The following is a 20,686-nucleotide window of genomic DNA, read 5'->3' as shown; positions in this document are numbered from 1 at the left end:
GGGGATCCTACAGATACATATCCAGAACACCATCCCGCCAACCGCTCCCTGTCTGTACAAATCGCAAAAAGCCAGTGAAAAAAGTATAGACATCTTGAATGCGATCACGGAGAAGCACCCCGTGACGGCCTTGAACCTGCCCCTGGGAACCAAGCAGACGCTCCCCTACACTTGTGGCATCATCATGAGACCGGGTATTGCCATTCACCCGTCGTCTTGTTCATGTAACCAAGCTGCTCGGCTGCTGCCGTGAAGTCCTACTCCTCGTGCACGCTGACCATGGTACCGTTCCCCTTAGCAGACTTCTTACCAAGTTTCAGCATGCTGAGCCTCTTTCTGACGCTTCCACGTTTGACGATGCCAAGTGCGTCCACAGGCCGTTCGTCCTTGTACTCCCGCTCCTTCTCTGTCAAGTTCGTTCCCGCATCTGAACTGCGCCGTCCACCCGAGTCCGTGACCCATTCGCTGGTGGCATCGTTACTGCCTAGAACCCGCGGTATGTCGCTGGACGGAGCTCGGAAGAAGCTGCTGCGACGGTTGGCGTTGCTTGTAATGGTCACGTTGTCTTGTGTCTTGCTGAAGCTTCGGCTGCGGTGGCTAACGGTGTCCTCAACTTCCGGTGTCGTTTGAGGGTCGCTGGGGGTCTGTTGCAATACTGGAGATTCCTTCTTACGGCCTCCCAAGAAGCTAAGACGCGTGCCACGCCCTTGGCGGATGGCAACTGGCTGGACCGTCGACACTTCTTCGACAGCGACTCCGTTCGTCATGGCACCAGCAATGCTCTGCGGTTGGGGCGATACTTGTTCGGTAGATGGTGACGACCGCCTGTATGTCGGCGAAGCATTGGCGGACTCCCGTGACGGCTGCTGAGGAGCGAAGAGGGCAATCTCAGGCGCAAATGTGCTTTCAAAGTCTGTAACGTATTAGTATGGAGCGCCTAGGCAAGAGGTCATGGGCATGAGCAAGAAGGACTCACATCGTTGAAGTTCCTCGTGCCTTTCGTTGAGGATTTCGTTGGTACTTCTAGAAAAGGTTGCGAGGCACCGCTTAATCATGATCGCATGGTCTACGAGCGCCATCTTAATCGCGTTGTCTTCAGGGTCAAGCTCAGGCTCAACCTCTTCATCTTGAAGCACATCGTCCTCGTCATCCTCGGATTCTGCACGGGACGGCAGTAATTGACGATAACATGCCACGCTATTTTCCGAATCTGGGTTGACCGACACACTTACTGCGTCGACGAGCAGCTGTGCATTCTCTTCGTCGCCCTCGGTAATTCGCTTCTCGATCACTGTCATTTCCTGCGTCTTCCTTACAATTCGCTCTAAGCCGGTCTGGCGGGCACTGAGTTTGATCTCCTCGGTATGCACGATTTCGCTGCGGCGAAGAATTGTCGGGAATGGGTCGGCAGTGGTGAATACCATCTTCTCCGCAAAGTGTTCCTGAACAGGGCCAGATGTGCTGCGCTTAGAAGACACCGAGAAGCTCTGAGGGTGGGCGGACACCAGGTAATCGCGGATTACTTGGGCAACGCGAGCACGCTGGAATACTTGGTGTGACAGATCGCGGTGCGGTGTGATGGCAGAAACGACCAGAAACTGGCCTTCGACATCATCGACATCGCCACCGGTGACGATCTGAGCGGATGGGTACTGCTCCTGCATGCGATCGGTGAAGGCAGAGGCGCGCTCGGTCGGCGAGCCTTCGTACACAAACTCCTTGTCACGGAGGCTAGAGGGGAAGCCCAGTCCTTTGTATACCACTTTGAAATACTTGGGCACCAGCTTATCGCTCTTGGAAATAGTTTCGTAAATCGTGGCAATGGCTCGCTCGGTCCTGGCCAGTTTGGCAAAGTCGAAGACGTTGCTCTCGTACTGAATCCGGAGTTCCTGGTAGGCAGCTAAAGCGCTAGTCCAGGCCTCACCCTCTTCGAAGTGCTTGATCATGTCGAAGTAGATGCGTTCCTTGCGCTCGAATGAGGTTTGGATGGGGAATTCCGGGTCATCTAAAGCAGTCACTTGCTTCGTAGGGTCCCAATCGTAGAGGTCAGCGTGCAAACGAAGGGCCAAGCCAGCTTCGCAGTGGTTCCTCGCCTCGCCCTGAAGAATGGCCAACTGGTGGACGTATCTGATGAAGATTTCCTCCTTCTGCATGTCGCGGAGGAACTCCATCAGGCGTAATCGGTTGATCAGGTGGGATGCTTCGCTCGTGTTGTCGCTGCTGTGTACGGCAACGAGAAGATCCAGGAACTCGTCGACAGTCGCCATCAGGTCACGGATACCGGCGTAGAGAGGCTCGTCGGGAACGCTCGACAGCGGCGCAAATCTCTCCAGGACCTCGTTGACGAACAGCTTCTGCAGTATGCTTTCCGTCAGGGGCTTGGACTTGAAGTAGTGGTCGAGGCAGTCAATCATCTCGGTCTGGATGACGGACAAGTCTTCGCTCAGGGTCCATTCGCTGACAATCATTGTCTGCAACACCTCCACGGCCATGCGTCGCAAACCTTCGTGGACACTAAGACAAAGCTCGACGATGGGGCCAACAAGGGTAGGGACGTATTGAACCTGGTAGCCACCCATCTTGGATAGGCCATATCGTGCACGCTCGTCGCTACTCGTCTCCCAACCAATGGCCTCCCAAGTTCGTCTGAGCAGTTCAGCGCCATGTTCTCGCACGTCGCCAGCAATCTTCCAGACTGCTCTCCGCTTCTGCTCAGGGAAGGTCTCCAGAGCCAGAGATGGGCTCCCAACAAGCTTCAGCATTGTCGTGAAGAACATCTTCCAAAGTTCCGTATTGAAGTTTTCGGCTTCGTCGGGGTGGGGGAGGAAGGACTCGAGCAGTATGCTGGACAAATACTGCAAGGTTCTCATCGTGGATTTGTGGTGATATATGTAGACACTCAGCCATTCGTGTGGGAATGCCTCGCCCATCAAGATGCTCATATGCACGCGAAGGGTGTTCTCGAGGAGGGCAGTCAGGTCTCCTTCTGTTAGTTCCAGCTGCATGCCGCTCGGGGAATTCGAAACTGCCGACAAAATTGCAGAAAGCTCAACCAACGCTTCGTCAAAAGTAGACTCCTCCGCAATAGGCTTGGAGGGAAAGGGGTATGAAGTAGGGAAAAGAAGTGAAAGACGGCTGCGAGGCTTGCTCGAAGTGGCCACGATAGAGAGGTACGAATCAATGATCTTTGGTAGGTAGTCGGGGATCTCAGGGCCGAGGTTGTCGATCTGACCGGCAAGGATTGAGCAACAAAGACGAACTTGCTCCTTCCAGGAATCAGTGACGTCCTCATTATGACCCCAGTGCGGCGCGATCCATCGGACGGTATTGGCCGTAAGAGCTGACTTTTGTTCAGGGTGAGAGAAAATATCCAGCTTGGAGTAGTTGATGATGAGCACAAGCTTGTACAGGACCAGCTTGCCCTTAACAAGCGAACAGGAGTCGAGGAAATCGATAGCAATGTGCAAAATCTCCTCGGTCGTCAGGAGTCCAGTCAACTCTGGCAACCAAGTGTGAAAGTGTTGAACAGCTAACGTCTGGCTGCCAACAAGGACAGGTGCGTTGCTACGCATCATGGAATCAAGAGCTTTGAAGATGTTCCTCAATTCCCGAGTGAAACCGGGGGTGGAGTGCGAAGTCGTGATGCCTATCCCGGCTTCCTTGGCCTTTTGCTGGCCTCGCGCGTGGGTGATGAACTTGAGAATGTGTCGCACGACCTTGAAAGTGGAGCGGAGCTTCCTCGAAGTCTGGGCCTCGGTAGGCTTCTCCAGCAGGCGAGTGAACGATCTCACGAGACAGGCCGTGGCGAACGGGTAGTTGAAGCGGTTCTCCGCATAGTGGTCGACAAGTGGGCCGAGATTGAATCGTCTGTCATGCACAATGCCCAGGACTCTAACCAGTGCAGTGAATACAAGGTCTTCGTATTCGTCGTTGCCCGAGTGTTCCACCAGGACGCCGAAGAGACCATCAAGAACGTCGCTAAGGAGCTTGACAACCTCGATTTCGGGAACGAAGATCAGATGCTTTAGTAACATCGGGATATCCTCCTTGGGAGCCTCTTTCCATTTGAGCAGGCCCAAGACGATGCGATCCTGGGAAAATCGTGTGCTGCATAGGTATGTGTCGACTCGAAGGAGCGCAAGAGGACCGGTTACCTCGGAAGAGTGTTCGTCGTTTCCTCTAGCACTCCATTGCAGTGATAGATAACCCCCTTTGCCGCTCGGGCCAGCTTGAGCCGTCGAGGTAAATTCATCTGTCTTGTATAGCAGCAGGGCATGTGCTCCGTCTCGGACAAAAGCTTCTTGGTTCCACAGTGGCATGTGGGCAACCGCGAACGGCGCATTCGGCATGTCGGATAGGAACATGACTATGTGCGAAGTGAAGACATCTTCTGGTGGAACAGCAAGTCGGACAGTCTGACTCCAGTGCTCCCCCCTCTCAACAGCCACAGACTTCCACGTGGTGATTCCTTCGGTGTTGGACGAAGAAAAGATGCAGTTCGGAATCTTCTCCCCGCCTGTTCTCCGTACCTCAAGTGTAACCTGTAGGTTATTCCCATGAACACTCCCAGAGAGTATGGCGGGGTTGCCTGCATATCTGGACAACAGATTTTGCTTGGAGAGCGCAGCAGTATCGAGAGTAACATAAATGTCCGATCTAGCTTTTGTAGGCGCGCCAGAAAAGCCCATCTTGTTTGTTTTGCGAATGCCAGCCAACAAGGTTGGCGTCATCTTGACCAGCGCATCCACATCCGGGTGATTGAAGGACTTGAGATGCACCTGTACTCGCTCGGTTCGGCGCGACTTTTCGTAATGCCCACTCTTGCTGTCCATGAGGTCTCGGATAAGGGTATCCCACTCCTCGTGGAGACCCTGCTTCTCTGTCGGTAATGTTGGTGATGGCGACCAAATACTCACGACCTGTTCCACATCTTCGTCCTGCTTCATGACCGCATTGAGTTTCAGAACACCAATTCCCACCGTCCGTTCGGCCATGTGGAAACCTGAGCCGCCATCAAATGAGCCGCGCTGTCTGGAACCGGCAGTGCTGGGAGGTGCGGCGCTGTCTTGGCTCTCGTCCTGTGTCGGGGGGCGACCCTCGGGCTGTTCTGTTAATGAATCAAGCTTCGGTGTGGCATTCCCTCTGGAGAAGGCTGAGCGCCCACTCTTGGACCCCCACATCAGACTTCTTCTAGAAGGTTTATTGCCACTGGCAGAAGGTGGCTTTGTGGGATCTTTGGAATATCCTCCACCCTGAGACTTGATGCCAGAACGAGAGTCCGGCTTCCCGCTGGGAATAACTTGCTGGCTCGAACGCACCTTGACGACGAGGTATAGCTCGGTCTCCGCCGATGCAACGTCGCCAATGTCTTGTGCTGAAAGATCGGCGAATATTGTTCTAGTTTGGCCCGATTTCGCCAGACTTCCTATCGTTCCCCCGGGTGGTATGTCAATGATGAAGCATTCGGTGAGAGCGGCGGGCTGCCCTCCCACCGGCTTTGCTACAAGATAAACTACCAGTGATGTCTCCTCGGCTGATGCGCCGGCAAATCCCTTCACGTCAACAAGCAGGTGGTGCAGGGCCGTCGGTTCTACGGTGGGCACTGGTGGCTCATCCAGAACGCTCATAACGGACTGCAGCTTCGTAACGTCGACTACCGAATCATCGCCCGTCAATACTCGTCCCCGGTCTGCGGGGTCTCGAACAATGACCTCCCCTCCACATAGCTTATTCACCCGCACCAGGTCCCAGACTGTCTTTTCGCGCAACTTGTCATATTCATGTCGTGTGAGGACGTTGTGGAGGAACTGTTGTCGGCTAAGATTCAGCGTTTGGATCAATTGCGAAAGCTTCTCCAGGCGAGGGTATTGGCGAGATAAGAGTAGGCCATGTAGATTGGTGGAATGCCACTCTCGGAGACAGCTGGCAATTTCGTCAATAAGCGGTTCAGCTGCTGATGTTGGGGTTTCGTCGCCAATCTTGAGCATCGGTACGGGTGCGGCCGGGCGTGGGGCGTCAGGATCGCGCTTGACGGGGATGGAAAGTCGACCCTGAGTGCCGTTGGGTAGTTCCCCAAGCGGTTTGCGTCCCTTGATCTCGATTCTGGAGCCTTTGGACCCTCGTGAGCTTCCTAGAGATTTATGACCGTCTTTCAATTTGGGTTTCTCGGTAGCTGTTGGCGTCAATCCGCTCTTTCCCGAGTCGCTACCGAGTTGAACATCGCCAGCGGCAGCAGCATCATCGCTTGTAGCATCGTTCAGGTCTTCCGTGTCGTCAGATTCACCCAAAACCTCGCGAACCTCGACGCAACTTCGGGGGAAGATGCCACTAAAAACGCGGGCTTCGAGTGTCTGGCCCTTTACGGAAGTCAGTCCGGCCAGCAGGCTGGGTGGAGCTACCAAGTAGCCACGCAACCAGTTGCCATCTGGGGTTTCTTCAATGATGTAGAGCTCATCGCCTAGTTCGAGGGGGAGATCGGCCGGGCCCGAGGCGGCGAAAGGAAATGTCGCAACGGCGAAGGCAATGCGAGGAAGAGGCTGCCAGGGCATTGAAGGCTCGGTTCGTCGACGACGTGCGCAAAGATGTGGTCGGTATGTGGAAGAATGAAGGACGATGGGGACGAAAACCGATGAACCTGTAACAAATACAGCTTAGCACAGAGCCCAGATCGCACGGCAAAGGATACGGGAGGATGGTGATCGATCGCGAACCTGTGGGACCCTGGCAGGGCTGTTTCTGGTGTTGAGGTGGCCTCGTGGAGACGATCGGCTATCGCTTCATCAGGAACAATCGACACGGGCCGGGTTCGTGTAGTTTTGGTTCAGCGATCCGAAGAAGTGGTTGCGAGGGGGCAAGCAACGTGGGCGAGGAAGAGGGTGAGAGAGAGAGCGATATGGCGCAGGTTCGATCGAAGGGCTTAGCGTTTGGCGTTGCTTGAATTGGGACGACAAGGGCGGCGTTGATGTGTTGCTTGCAGTCTTGCAGTACGGTGCAACGGCGACTACAGCATGTGGCTTCTATCTCGAGTCTGGCGTTCGTGTGAAGGCGAATGGAGCAATTGGGTATCCGTAATTTTTCTCGCAAGGAAATTCGGCCGGCCTAGGAGAGCAGAAGAGGGTCGGCAGAGGAGGAGGGGGTCGGTGGGTTGGGTGGTTGGACTGGGGGATAAGGGACGGGGTATCAACAATGAATATGATTGCAGGCAAAAGGCGAAAAGAAAGCGACAAAGTTGTTCAAGGGTCGTATCGTGGTTCGGGGGACCCAAGCGGTATGTTCCTGGTTATTGCCTCTGTGATGGTCGTGTATCAGATCAGGGCGACGGATGGCGGGTTCAACGGCTGACTACTGCTGCTTTGGGCAGACGGACAGACAGATGAATCAAGGGAGGAATTGGCAGATGGCGGGAAAGGGGAGGAGGTGAGAAAAAAAAAAGTCATGAGAGACACCAAACGGTCCTTGACTACCTACGTTGGGCTACGTTTAGATGTGAAGAATTTCCTGGCATGAGCGACAACGAACAATGAACATTGAGCATTGGGACGCGCAGCCGTGTGGTGCATTGAGCAGTAAGGTACATACCACAAGCCCAGACCAACGGAAAGCAAGAGCCCCTGAAGCACACAGCAGGGACAGCCAGGAAAGGGAAGGCACCTCCCAATTGTTGTGTGTGCCTGCACGGAGTATGTGCCTGAGCCTTGCTGTGAGTGGCTGGTGGAGAGCATTGGGGAGAATTGACTTGGGCTGGGCTAAAGCTGGACTGCAGTCTGATTGGTCAGATGAGGCTCAAAGAGCACGAGGTGTGGTGGGTCTGTCAGGGTCTGCACGGATCACTCATCAATCAAGAGGGGACCTGGAACGGGGGAGGAACGACTGTGGAATCAGGAAGGAATGCAATGAAATAATCCGAGGCTGTATATACACCGCAGTACCTTACACTCGCATGAATAGATTCAATTACCTTAGTAGTGTATGTATGTATGTATGTATGTATGTATGTATATACATTACTTAAGTATTTGCACGGCTACTAGTCGCTGCACAGTGGCATTACCTGATGCAGATACCAATTCATCTTCGAGACAAGCACGGAAAGTCCAATGTCTTCTCATTGTCGCGACCCAAACTAGAGGCACAAAACATGTTTCATTTCATTCAATGACATGACGTCCCCATGCAACCCCATCGGGACCATCCCGCAAGAGCACCTCGTGTGGTTTGCCTTCAATAAAGCCAAGACCAAAGATCATTAGACAAAGACCAGACCGGAAGGAGAGTATTGCGATCGCGGCGACTGGGGTACCCATCGAGTCAAGAGCGGAGGCTCAGCGACTCGATTGGAATCTCTTTTTGGAAGCAACTGTCATTTAAATTCTACGCAAAGCATTCCCATCACAAGCAGGGTATGTCCCATCTCGTCTCAAACCGGTTCGAGCAACAGCAACACCCGAACGCCTGAGAAACTCCCGTCGTTCAATTAACTCAATCCGCCCAACCTTTATGCCACAATGGACGCAGCCTCCATGTCTTGGACCCTGGACCCTATTCAAACCTCAGCTGAGGGTGGAAAAGAAAACAACAACATGAGCACGGACAAAGACTGAGAGACATATGATCGCATGGCCTCATTCTGCCACTCTGTTCTGCCGCCTGCGTCCCTTATCGAGTAGCTATGCCATGATGGAAGTACCAGTAGCAGTCGCAGTAGTGAAATAGTCAGTGCATGTCCGTACATGTACCTTTACATGTGACCGCTGCAGCCCTCAACGCCCGTCCGTTGTCCTGGGCAGCAGCTACCACTTCATCTCATCACGCTTGGCCGCTAAACAGCGCCGAGAGAATGAGGCCGTTGCCTCTCTTTCTCTTCCTCTTTCGATTTCTTTCAGCATCTTAGCTGACGGTTTTTTACAGGGACCAGCCGAGCGATTGTTGTGCCCGCCCGTCGACTCGGTCGTGGCTTGCGATGCAATGCATTTCATTGTCTCTTGCCCCGTTTGGGAAGATGCTAGTCCGCGACTCGAGGTTAGTGGCGCAGGAACGTTCTCATGTATCTGTCCTAGGTAAGAGACGCATACCGGTACAGGATTGCGGAAGTATCTCTCCTCTGCTTTCCCAAACTATCAAACAGGTGGATCCATTCAATTATCAAAAAAAGCTTGTGGTTGGTCGCGGCCGTGCCATTCTATAGTCCGGGCGTCGACTTGCGTCTGCACTAGACTCGAAGAAGTCTGGTTCTCAGCTTCTTGTGCGTGTCTTTGTGTACGTACCGCATCTGAAGTTCCCGGGGCCCCTCCTTCCCGCGACCAACTCATCGTCTTTCCTCTCGGGCATTGTGGCCTCGACCATGTCCCTCCTGCCTTCGACCGCAGGTTGGTTCCTGCATTTCATGCCGTCCGCGAACTGCAGGCGCCTGCCCTGGCCGCACCCGCGCCTCACTTTGTCATCAGATGAACACCACGCAACGCACCTCTCAAGGTTCCTCGCCTTGTGTAATTAATCAACTGCCTCATGCATCGTGAATGGGATTTCCCTCTTGCATCAGAAGCTCCAACTTCAGCCTCTTCTCCTTGTCAGACTTGATTTCCATGGCGGCGTTGCCCCGTCTGGCTCATGCCCCCACGCCTTGGCCCCCAAGTGTCATCTCGCACGCGCCAGCGCAAAGTGTTTGCGTCTCCATTGACCACTCATTTTGAGACACCGACATCTTCGAGAGTTCCATCCACAAATCCTACCCAACGACTGACCATGGTGTCACGCTCGGGCCCTCTGAGATACACCATTTGGTTCTGATTGTGTGCTAAGGAGTAGAGGTATGCAAGCACTTTGTGCGTTGTCAAGAGTTGTTGCTTTTACCATCAGGAGGAAGCATCTTACCCGTTCCATTCTTCAGCAGTACTGATGCCCAAACAGGTGCTATCTTTCTTTCTCTCTCTCCGGGCCCCATGCTCCTCGGCGGTGCCAAATTCGCTCCAAATCTACATCAACTCTTTACTCACGAACATGCCCTGGGAGTCCACGTGCAACGTAGCAATCGATGCTAGAATTCACTTCGACACCCGCGCAAGATCCAGAGTCGTTCAAAGCGCAGACATCCTAGGGACTTACAACACCGTCGCGCTATTGATGACACGGACGAAAGCCACGACGTCTGCCGCCGATAGCCCCGGATGTGGCTGAAAAGCTGGAGCGTTCAGGCCTTCCGCCCGGAGCGCCGAAATGAGACAGATTCCGGACCCACCCTACCATCACCGATCGGGATCAAGACTAGAGCCTCTACTGCCTTCTGGACCAGGCTATCCAACATCTCTGGCGGCTCTCGGACACTTCCCGCCCAACTAAGATGTACATCCATCGCATATACCGAGGCTACACCAATAGTCATCATCGTTCTCGGGGTAGACCGTTTTCCATCAACATGAGAGCAAGGGACGGTATTTCCGATCGCCCAGCGAACCCAAGTGCGGTTTGATATCAGTCGATGCCTCTCAAGCCACTCTCGGCTCGAGCCGAACACGTGGCGCTGATGATACCGGACGTTTGTGTCTTGACGAGATTTCCCCCTGGCAGTCTTCTTCAACGGATCGACGCGGGGATTTTACACTATCGATTACTCAATCAGTTCTAACTCGCCCAGGGGCCGCACGACAACGCTGCCTGCTAATATACGAGTGATCAGAGTTCTCATGGAGTTTCCTAGGAGTGCCATATCGAGCCACATAGTGGCGGGGCCGCGGGCTCAGGTGATCATTAGTTCGCTCGGCTCTCATCCTCGATATCATCGAAGTCCGGGGATGCATTTCCTTACACTTTGCGAAGTTATTGACTACCTGACCTGACTGCGAGAGCGAAGAGTTGGCGAGCGGAACTCACGTTCGCACTTAACACTCTAGTCACTAGATGATCCAATCGAAGACCATTCTAAGTATCTACCTGCGTAACGATTTCGACCGTCTCACAGCCTGTGTCGGTCATCTGAGGCTCAGATATGTATCTGTTCGCCACTTGACAAAAGCAGAGCCTTCCGGTCGGGCATTTCAAGCAAGAGAACGTTCAGACAATCTGCGCCGCTGTATGATGGATCACTTCCACCCCAATATCGGCAATTCCTGGACAGTATGAGATGGCATCGATCATCTTCTCCGGAGTCCAGTCGATGGTCTCGTGATGGTCTCATTACCATGTATACATGATATCATATTTTCAGCCTTGTGGTGGTTCTTTCCGGCTTTTCGGGTGCAACAGATCGATCTTGACGGGGTCTGGCTTCAAGCAGATCACACGACAACGCGATACTCGGGCTATGCACCAAGCTCGCGCTCATTTCAGTATGGTGATTTTGAGCCAAACAACACGATCCAATACGAGATTGTAAGCAAGTTGCCTATCGAGATGGCGGCACCGGCCGGCAAGGACAACCGCAGAGGTCCTGAATTCTGAGACTTGCAGTTACAAGATCTGCTCTGATGGGGATCATTGAAGTGCGAATTCCCGAACGTCTTTACTCTTCCTTCAAGTTAATGAGACCTGCATAGACTCGGTCACGGCCTACGCGTTTACCCTCATGAGGTTGCGACGATGTTGAAAACATTTCAGCCAGCCAAAGGCTACTCCCGGTGATCCCAAAAGCTCTTCCACTGTCGTTTGAGGTTCGTTGATCCCTGCTCCAGTGACAATCATATTACTGGACGGTCGTCTTTGGCACTAAACATGGTAGCCACCAAACATGGACTACGCAGTGGTGGTGCCCGGAATGAAAGTTCATTGTTTCAGCCGACGAGCTGACAATGAAGACTCCCTTCATCAAGGATAAATAGACCATCGTGCGGGACAGACGCTCTGTCGTTGGTCGATTCTTCCCCCGCGGTCTGATGAGGCCGCAACAGTTGCCTCACTGAATACCTGCGACGTGAGGGACTGCTGGACCAAGCAGGCGGAAGCCTCAAGGTTACTCCAACAGAATGCCCAAGATAGACATAAAGAAGAGACGGCCTGATTATCAACGAATGTCCGCAATATATCTATACTTGCGCCATTCGTCACCTTCTCTGACGGCAATGAAAAACTACTTCATCAGCATGTGCTGAGTCGTCAGACTCTCCGTTGCCATCGATCTCACACCTGCCAGGGGATGTTCAACCTGCTCCGCCGTGACCACCAAGCGTCACATGTCAGATGCTGAAGGTCTGGTCAGTTCGCACTTCCGTCGCCAGCAGTGCTGTTCGTTGGTGTCATGCGGCGCCGAAGCACTTACAGAATGTTCCGTCTCAATTGCTTCATCACAAATCCAGCAGTGAAGCGCCACAGAAGTGGTTCGGATGGTGCTGTGCTGCTCTGCACGAGTGGCACATGTCCTGAGTCCTCGGCCGGACGGAGTCGGCATGGAAATCGTTTTACGCATGTCGGCGCCGAGGAACGGAGGTTTTAGTTACCGATGCCGGGCCAATGTTTCGAGGGCTCAATAGTCCGGAGGGGGCGGAACGGAGCGGGCAAGCTCTCCGACCTGCCAGGATTCCTGAACGGGTATAGCTGGATGGCAGGTGCCCGCAAGAGCCGGCCGGGATTGGGCATTGCGCCGACGGTCCAACAGTCGAAATTTCAAACACCATGCTGGCTTACTGGTGGTTCGGTACCCGCCCAGCAGACGTCGCGAACTATGGCCTTCGGTAGCATCCGGTGACGATCTGCAGGGCTGAACGAGTATCCGTACGGGATAGAAGGAATACGCGGGACGGCCGGGTTCATCGCATAAACGCGGAAATGACAAGCCAGCGTGAACGTGCCCAATCCGGACTAGGTGAAGTCACCGAACGACGTTGGCTGATGTTTTGCACCGGGACTTGGGGTAGGTTGAATAACGTTTTGCTCGGGGAGGTTGATAAACACCATCATTGGCGTCAACTGCTCAGATGTCACGAAAAGCCCGGCTAGAGAGATCTGCCTTGGTGCAAAGAAGCTTTGCTAGGCGACCAAGGTCAGCGAGGCAGTACGACCTTATCAACCATCACAAAGCTTTTTTCCCTTCCCTTGTCAGTCTCGCTAGGAAATCGCCGAGCAAAGGATGGCCCGACCACGGGGTCGGCGATGGCGGATTTTGATGATGTATGCCAAGACAAAATGTCGAGCTCGCATTGAAGGGCGGGTGCGCCGGCCCCTCCCATCATCAATGAAGCCACCCTCCCGCAGAAGCATGCCACCGACCATTGAAATTAAAGTCAGGTTGTCGAGAATTTTCATCACTGATCTAAAGCAGACTGAGCATGGCGGCGGCCTCTCCTTGGACGCCGACACCCCGTTGGAAGCGTGGGAAGCGTGGGGGAGGACGATTGGGATTCGGCCAACAGGCCTGTTACCACCTGTGTCACCCATCCACCGCTTTTGTGTCCATCTGTGATCTGCCAGCCAGTCTCTCCAGCGTTGGTCGACAGTGCTGGCGACTTGGTGACATGCAAGACGTTCCTTATCTAAGGTGCGGAGACGTACGAAAAGGCATACGCAACCTGCAAATTCAGCCATGGTGGAGGTCGCGTGTTTGTCAAACGAGTCCGGTAATGAACGTCTCCCAAGAATACATTGGAAATGGAAACCCCAACACGCAAGCCCCTGAGGGGGGGGGGGGGACGGTCATCCTCCATGGGAGCGGAGCGGAATTCTAGCGGCGGCACGCAGCAGCAGAGCCAATTTCATGACAAGGGGGATCTCTACGGCGTATGGATACACAGTACCGGTAATCGACAAAATTTGCGACCTCTGTGCTGGGTTTTTTGTCTTTCTTTTCCCGCCGTTGAACACGAGGGAGGAAAATGCCTGCAAGCGGTGGGCTGTGAACGGACCCGTCTCCACGAACTCAAGAAGGACAAGACGGCTCTGTCGGATGTCGCGGATGCAGACCACTCCACCATGTTGCCCGATCCCCTGTCTGATTGGCCGGCTGTCAGCTTACGGTGTCGTGTGCCTCGTCGCATGCCCTCCGTCATCTTCGATCCCTCCCCGACGCCCACCTTCCCCCTTAGCGGACGCGCGCCTGATTGATAACAGAGCCGCGTTTCCTAAGCGGACGTCGGAGCACATGGTCCCCCTAAAGGGGAGTACAAAGTACGCAGTCGAGGCAAAGCCGCAAAGGCATGAAACCACAGCGAACCTCCAGAGAAGCTAGAGAGCACGGAGGGGGAACACAAGGGAGAGTAGTAGGGAACGGACCTGGGCTTCGAAGCATGACGGAACGGTTGAAGCGCAGGAAGAAAGAGACTTTGTTTCGCGGTTGGACGTGCTTGACAGAACAAACTACCTACGTCAGGTAGCCAAGCTCGGAACATGCAGAGCTAAGAGCATAACCGCACCGCAACGGCGAGCTGCCCACGACTTGGAGGGAGCACGCGACATTTCGTCTGTTGTCTTCTCTCTCTTACTCTGCTGCTCCCTCCCGAGTCCACAGCCCTCGCTCTTGTCTCATCCCAAGCCGTTGGCGACCGACAACACACCCGAGCTAGAGTCTGGAAGGACATTCTCTGGGTGCGAATTGAATTCCCGGGTGCGCCCACACAGCAACCAAGCCAAGCAGAAGCTCTCATCTCACACAGGGCGAAAGAAAGACGCAGCACACAAAAAGGAAGATGTAACCCTTGGCGCTCGCGGCACTTGGCGGGCGATTCGTCCACGTCAGGGATCCCAGCCCGTCCGCCCCAACAGCCCACAATCCGCTATTGGCTACAGATCGGAATTCCGTGTCATAGACAGGGTTGGTCACGGGCAGCAGAGCCTTTCCCACCATCCACAATCCACTTTGGGGCCATTGCGAGAGGGACCAGGGTGGGTTCGAATTCGACATGCGGTGCGCGGCTTGAGCTTGAGTTCCTCACTTTCCTCCCCAGCACCTCGGAGCCATGCGGAGCCCGCTGATGTGGACTGTGGCGGGTGGTGGGAGTGCGAACTTTGCGAGCAAGGACGAGGAGGGCGAAGACAGCCTAGGAGGATGCGCAAAGCGTGGCATGGGCTGCTGGATTCGCTACCTTACCTTTACGCAAAGTGCAAAGGCCACCAACCCGGTAACTCTGTATACGGTCGGTCAAGGTCCAGCTTGGTGGGTTGTGCCGAGCCTGGGCTTTCTGCTCAAAGTGTGCCGAAAGTCCATGTTCTATCTATTACGGTATTATTAACAGATCCATCTGATCCATGCTGCGTGATGAACGTCGCTACCTCGAGCTCCCCCGTTTGTTGTTGATTACCTTTCGACCTTCCCGCTCGACAGGTCTACCTTCTTCTTAATCTTGACTACTCCTCCTTTGCTCACTTATCCGTACTCCGTACACTACTCAATTTAGATCTTCATCAGGAAATCCCCGGTAGTTCAGGAGACATCCAAACTTGGCCCCCTTTGACACGGACAATCTTAAACTCACATCCCCGACCTTCCGGTCGCCTCTCTCATTGGGCCTTGGCCCAGCACACACCGGTGGACTGAGTCTGTCAGATCCATCCCACCCGCACGCATCCAGCCTTCGGGACCTGTGGCCCTTGCCGAACCTCCCGCGCCCTCAAATACCACACGGCAGCAGTCACAACTGGAGTAGCCAAGTTTCTCCAGTCTCCTCATACCTCTTCCACTAATCGCCGTCTCCATCGTCGGCTGTTTATTCCGTCATCAGTCAGTCAGTCACTCAGTCACACGAGGCAAGAAAGAAAAGATACAAGAAGGAAACATGGGTATCGGTGCCGTGGCAGAGCCCTTGGTGGTCATCACCCTTTTATTTGGAGGAACGTGGTTCAACCGCAACATTGGCGACACCAACGCCTACGATAACCTGGGATGGAAGGGAGCCGGCCTCGATGATGCCGAGCACAAGCGATCTGACGAGCGCCGTTCCGGCAACTCGACCCCAGACTCTGAAGAGTCCCTTCTCTCCCTCGGCGCCTGGAGCTCATCATCAACGTTGACACCGCAAGAAGAGCCGCCGCGACGCTCTCGCAGGATCAAGTTCTTTGGATACCAGCGCATCGTCACGACACCAAACACAAGAGTATACAAGGACAGACTTCTCAGCCGCGTCCTCCGCAAGTTCCCCTTCTTGGTCGAGGCATGGTACTGGGCCCTGATTTACTGGGTAAGCGGGAAACTCCTGATGCCGCCCTTCCAGCAATTATGTTTGGACCGTTCTAACACCATCAAAATATAGGTCTACCAAGTCGGCCGCGCCTTCACCGCGCTCACCCTCAACGAGGGAACCGTCGACGTGGCACGCAAGCACGCACTCCAGCTCATCCACCTCGAGCAGCGCCTCCACGTCTTCATTGAGGTGCCCGTCCAGCAGTACTTTTTGCAGATGCCCACCGTGATGCACTGGATCAACCGCATCTACTCCTTTATCCACATCCCGGGCACCATCCTCTTCCTCGTCATCCTCTACTTCATCACCACCACCCGCAAGCGCCGCGCCGTCTCCGCCAAGCTCGGCGGCAACGAGAACATTCGCTGGAACTCGGCCGGTCCCGCCCTGTACGAGGCCCGCCGACGCACCATGGCCACCTGCAACCTGCTCGCCTTTGTCGTCTTCACCCTCTGGCCCTGTATGCCCCCTCGTCTCTTGAGCGATCCCAACTACAACGGTCCCGATGCCGGTGAGGCCAAGAGCTTTGGCTTCGTGGATACCGTGCACAGCTCTACCGGCGAGAGCAGCGTCTGGACGACGAACAAGTTTTGCAACCAGTATGGTGAGTTTTGGACCTCCAAATCACGATTGCAGCCCCAACATTGATTTCCTTACTGACAAACGGAACAACAGCCGCCATGCCCTCCCTGCACTTCGGCTACTCCCTCCTCATCGGCCTCACCGTCGCGACCCTGCCCCTCCCTTCGATCCGCTCGCGGCCCTGGAAGCGCTTCGCCATCGTCGCCGTCGGCATGGCCTACCCGGCCCTGATCCTCACCGCCATCGTCGCGACCGCCAACCACTTTGTCCTCGACGCCGTTGCCGGCGCCATCGTCTGCGGTCTCGCCTGGAACTGCAACGGCGTGCTGCTCAACCTGCTCGTTGTCGAGGATTACTTCCTTCGTCTCTTGCGCATCCACAAGCCTGTCAACTGGACCGATCCCGAGGCGACGATTGATACAAACGAGTGGAAGCCCAGCACGGTTCTTGATGAGATCTAAAAGCTACGAAATTTTGATGCTTCTCTCTTTTGGTTGCAAACGGCGCATTAGGCTTTTGATGGGGGAGGGATGGATTAGAAAATTTCTTGTAATGGCTTATGGCTTGGATCGTATTCTTCATGCGTTACCCTTTGCATTGAAAGACAATAGGTCAAGAAAGAGAGGTTTTTGCGGGCATGTGTGTGGATAGTACAAGTTCTCGCATGATGTGGCGAGCATTTTGGGTTCAAGTGGCGGAGTTCCGTGGGCTCTTTTTACTGTCTTTTTTGAACGCAACAACGCGGAACCATCCCTATTCAGACAAGGTGGATGACTTGCCATAAGTTAAAGTTACGGTCTTGATACGAACACGAGCAAAAATATAAGCTCATATAATGGAATTACCTTATGAAAAATCCCACTTCTCTCCTTTCGTGTTGTAGATTCGGCAGCGAACATTTTCTTAGGAAAAGTTCTGGCGGCTGTCTGCTCCGAGGAAAAGTTTACTCCTACATTAGATTGCCGAGGTCTTTGCCCTGCCGAGCCGGCAACGGAATGCATTCAGGACGTTTTCCTTTGAGTTGCTCGGTCTTTTTTTGGTCTTGAATGTTTGTTCGCTTTGACAGGTTGGTTCGCACGGATATGACAACCGAGCGAACGTTTACGCAGCAAAACGCCTTTGTTTCCGGGGGCGGCAAGAACCTTATTTCGGGGCATGTCAATGTCATGCCGGTACGCCGGTTGGATTTGAACATGCGGCTGGGCTCGAAGTTTCAGTATTCCATGGTGGTGGTATCTTATTCTTGCCGTTCAGACTTGAGACGATGTTCTCCAAGAAAGCGGGCGTGGAGGCGATTCCCGGCCTGGAAAAGCGAGGTTAAGAGAGGGAATATTGGTTTGATGTAGGAATAAGCAGGTAGTACTAACAAAGTAACCGAAAAAGCCTAAATCCTACAAAGCTCGGACTGCCATGTAGTGAATTGATCGGCTTCAAGGGGAGGAGAGGAGCCCCAGAGGTCTGGGTGTTGAAATAAGATTCTGGGGGGCATGCAAGGTCAGCATTTTGCAGTTCCCGTGTCCCAGCTGTCCCAGGATTAAGGAAGCGACCATGACAGCGGAAAATGACAGTCTTCGATTGGCGTTCCGTTCCTCCACGCCCCAACCGTGCCAGCCTAGCCCTCGGGGCGTGTCCTTGGGGCGGGAATGATGGGCACATGGCGGTGCCGTTTGATCCGAGTGTTTGCGGCGGGCGGGGCGGACGGGGTATGGAGTACACGGGACTCCACTACCGCCCGGAGCGTTGGAGTGTACGGAGTACGGAGTGGAAGTGGTGCTGGGTTGGACCCACTCTGGATGCCGCGGGCGCCGGGTTCCCGTGGAGGAAGTGCGGTGTTTTGATTACCCCGCCGCGACTCCCTTATCTGATCCTCTACCCGCCTCTCTACGGCTCGGGGGATTAGTTTAGCTTGCGGTCTTTAGCTCCGTTGTTAAGCGTCACCCGGGGGCCGTGATCGGATTCGCCGCCCGTCATATGGCGCCGGCCCTCCCCTTAATTATGTGGCCCTGGCCGGTTTGGTGACATTCGGGGGCTTGGCGAGCGAGCCGATGCTGGGCGTTCGAGTACAGATGCCCCGAAAATTGTTGCTGACCGGGGCGAGATGCGATCAACCAGAAACGTGACCTAAGCCTTTGCCTCCCCACGCTCCCCGGACCCCGACTAGATGAACTGGGGAGCAGCTTCGATGTGAGATGGGGGACTATTATTGCTGAAAGAAGTCCGTTGCAACGTCGTTATATTTTTCCGCCTTGGCGGTGCATGATGCAGTGCATCATCGAGCTCCCTCCCCTCCTTTTTACCCCCTCGCTGATTCCACCAACAGGTCTTGCGATATTCCTCCATTGAGAGGTGTTTTTGAACCCTGACTTCTTGCAGGGTCTTTCTCTGTCCAACTAGAGGGCTCAATTCGACGTTGTCAAGGCGCAGTTGCTTGCATGTGCCATGCACTGCGGATGTTTATCGGCGCACCGGAAATTGGGGGACGACTGAAGTCGTCATGAAGGCCTCCAGAATTTGTCCATGGTGCGGTTGTACGCTGCGGACTGCGGTCAAGGGTGGGTGATGGGTATGGCGTTACCAAGAGGTATATAGGCAAGCAAGTCCATACTAGTGATTCCAACACATCTGGTCCTCCTACCCAGCGTTCATCTCGTACATTGGAGGTTCACTGCTAGACCCCCTGGGCTTCTTTCAAACTCCTCTCATCCTCCCCAGCACCCAAGATGCGCGCCTCTGCTTCCCTCTTAGCCCTCGCCGGCACCCTCGCCCTAGCCCAAACCCCTTCCCGCCCCTACTCAACTTGGCTCGCGTCGTCCTTCGTCGCCCGCAAAGCCCCCATCGACGCAGGCTACGGCCCGGCCGTTCTCTACGAAGGCATCGCCCGCGCCGCCGCCGCCGCCTCCAACGCGACCCTTCTCCGCGCCGCCGAGACCGCCGTCTCCTCCCTCGTCTCCGATGCCGGTGTCCTCGACGGCTGGGACCCGGAGTGGTACTCCCTCGACGACATCCGCATCGGCAACAACCTCCTCTGGTTCTACCAGCGCAACACTACGGCGGGAGCGAAGTACAAGATCGCGGCGGACGGGCTGCGGCAACAGTTGAACCGGTGGCCGCGGACGCCTAGCGGCGGGTTCTGGCACCGCGCGCCGATTTACGAGGATCAGATGTGGCTGGACGGTATCTACATGGCCGATTCGTTTTATGCGACCTATGTCTCGCTGTTTGAGAAGGGGAATACCACGGCGTGGGGGGAGATTGCGCTGCAATTTGATCTGATTGAGGAGCATACCCGGAACCACACGACAAACTTGCTTGTGCACGGGTACGACGAGGCAAAGGACGCCGTCTGGGCGGATCCCGTGACGGGAGCGAGCCCGTTGGTGTGGAACCGTGCTGTCGGGTGGTACTTCATGGCGCTCATTGACACGCTGCAAGTGTATCCCAAGAACCTTCCGGGATACGCGCGGCTACAAAAGTACTTTGTCACCCTGGCGGATGGGTTGGCAAGAAGCCAGGATGCGTCGGGAGGGTGGTGGCTTATTATGAACGAGGGGTACCAGACGCGCAAGGGCAACTACCTTGAGTCGAGCGCCGCAGCCATGTTTGCTTACGGTCTGCTGCGCGGTGTTCGGGATGGGTTCCTCGAGGCAAAGTACAAGGATGTTGGACTCAAGGCGTACAAGGCGCTTGTGAGGGATTTTATTCGGGATGATAAGAATGGGCTCATTAGCTTCACGGGCACGGTGCAGGTTGGGAGTCTGAACTCGAACGCGAGTTTTGAGGTAAGTTGCTAGTGTTATTACGCTGAACCCCCATCTTGAGAGTTGCTTTGCTAATTAGAGTTTCTAGTACTACACCAGCATCCCTATCGTCGAGAACGATCACCGTGGTAGCGGGTCTTTCATGTTTGCCGCTATCGAGGCCGAGCTGGCGAAGTAGACACTGGATCGAGAGAAGATCATAGACCCGAGCCCTAGAACAGAAATAAAGCCTCCATATACGGCGTTGCA

The 20,686-nt window shown here is 54.6% G+C and overlaps 7 protein-coding genes across 7 annotated transcripts; 6 read left to right on the top strand and 1 right to left on the bottom strand.

Moving 5' to 3' along the window:
• Positions 1-257: 257 nt before the first annotated feature.
• CABS01_03774 (SH3 domain-containing protein) lies at positions 258-6,548 on the bottom strand (the record flags this gene model as incomplete). Its single annotated transcript, XM_060537146.1, has 2 exons — positions 258-913; positions 977-6,548. 2 exons carry the CDS (start codon positions 6,546-6,548, stop codon positions 258-260), a joined length of 6,228 nt encoding a protein of 2,075 aa, XP_060391404.1.
• A 2,416-nt stretch (positions 6,549-8,964) lies between these two features.
• CABS01_03773 (uncharacterized protein) lies at positions 8,965-9,447 on the top strand (the record flags this gene model as incomplete). The annotated part of the gene is made up of 2 exons (XM_060537145.1): positions 8,965-9,056; positions 9,213-9,447. 2 exons carry the CDS (start codon positions 8,965-8,967, stop codon positions 9,445-9,447), a joined length of 327 nt encoding a protein of 108 aa, XP_060391403.1.
• A 447-nt stretch (positions 9,448-9,894) lies between these two features.
• On the top strand, positions 9,895-10,173 carry CABS01_03772 (uncharacterized protein; the record flags this gene model as incomplete). Its single annotated transcript, XM_060537144.1, has 1 exon — positions 9,895-10,173. The coding sequence occupies one exon, from the start codon at positions 9,895-9,897 to the stop codon at positions 10,171-10,173; it is 279 nt and encodes a 92-aa protein (XP_060391402.1).
• Positions 10,174-12,226: 2,053 nt separating this feature from the next.
• On the top strand, positions 12,227-12,421 carry CABS01_03771 (uncharacterized protein; the record flags this gene model as incomplete). The annotated part of the gene is made up of 1 exon (XM_060537143.1): positions 12,227-12,421. One exon carries the CDS (start codon positions 12,227-12,229, stop codon positions 12,419-12,421), a length of 195 nt encoding a protein of 64 aa, XP_060391401.1.
• A 2,455-nt stretch (positions 12,422-14,876) lies between these two features.
• On the top strand, positions 14,877-17,140 carry CABS01_03770 (uncharacterized protein; the record flags this gene model as incomplete). The annotated part of the gene is made up of 4 exons (XM_060537142.1): positions 14,877-15,053; positions 15,639-16,094; positions 16,167-16,701; positions 16,773-17,140. The coding sequence occupies 4 exons, from the start codon at positions 14,877-14,879 to the stop codon at positions 17,138-17,140; spliced, it is 1,536 nt and encodes a 511-aa protein (XP_060391400.1).
• Positions 17,141-18,240: 1,100 nt separating this feature from the next.
• CABS01_03769 (uncharacterized protein) lies at positions 18,241-18,579 on the top strand (the record flags this gene model as incomplete). Its single annotated transcript, XM_060537141.1, has 1 exon — positions 18,241-18,579. The coding sequence occupies one exon, from the start codon at positions 18,241-18,243 to the stop codon at positions 18,577-18,579; it is 339 nt and encodes a 112-aa protein (XP_060391399.1).
• Positions 18,580-19,225: 646 nt separating this feature from the next.
• On the top strand, positions 19,226-20,615 carry CABS01_03768 (cell wall glycosyl hydrolase YteR; the record flags this gene model as incomplete). The annotated part of the gene is made up of 3 exons (XM_060537140.1): positions 19,226-19,276; positions 19,352-20,458; positions 20,526-20,615. Coding segments are annotated over 3 exons (1,248 nt in total), but the record flags the coding sequence as incomplete, so codon positions are not given.
• Positions 20,616-20,686: the final 71 nt, after the last annotated feature.

The sequence above is a fragment of the Colletotrichum abscissum genome (assembly GCF_030869225.1).
Source record: "Colletotrichum abscissum strain IMI 504890 chromosome Unknown Scaffold_7.1, whole genome shotgun sequence".
Lineage (NCBI taxonomy): Eukaryota > Fungi > Ascomycota > Sordariomycetes > Glomerellales > Glomerellaceae > Colletotrichum > Colletotrichum abscissum.
Note: the sequence above shows the minus strand (reverse complement) of the source record. Positions and strands in the feature narration are given on the sequence as shown.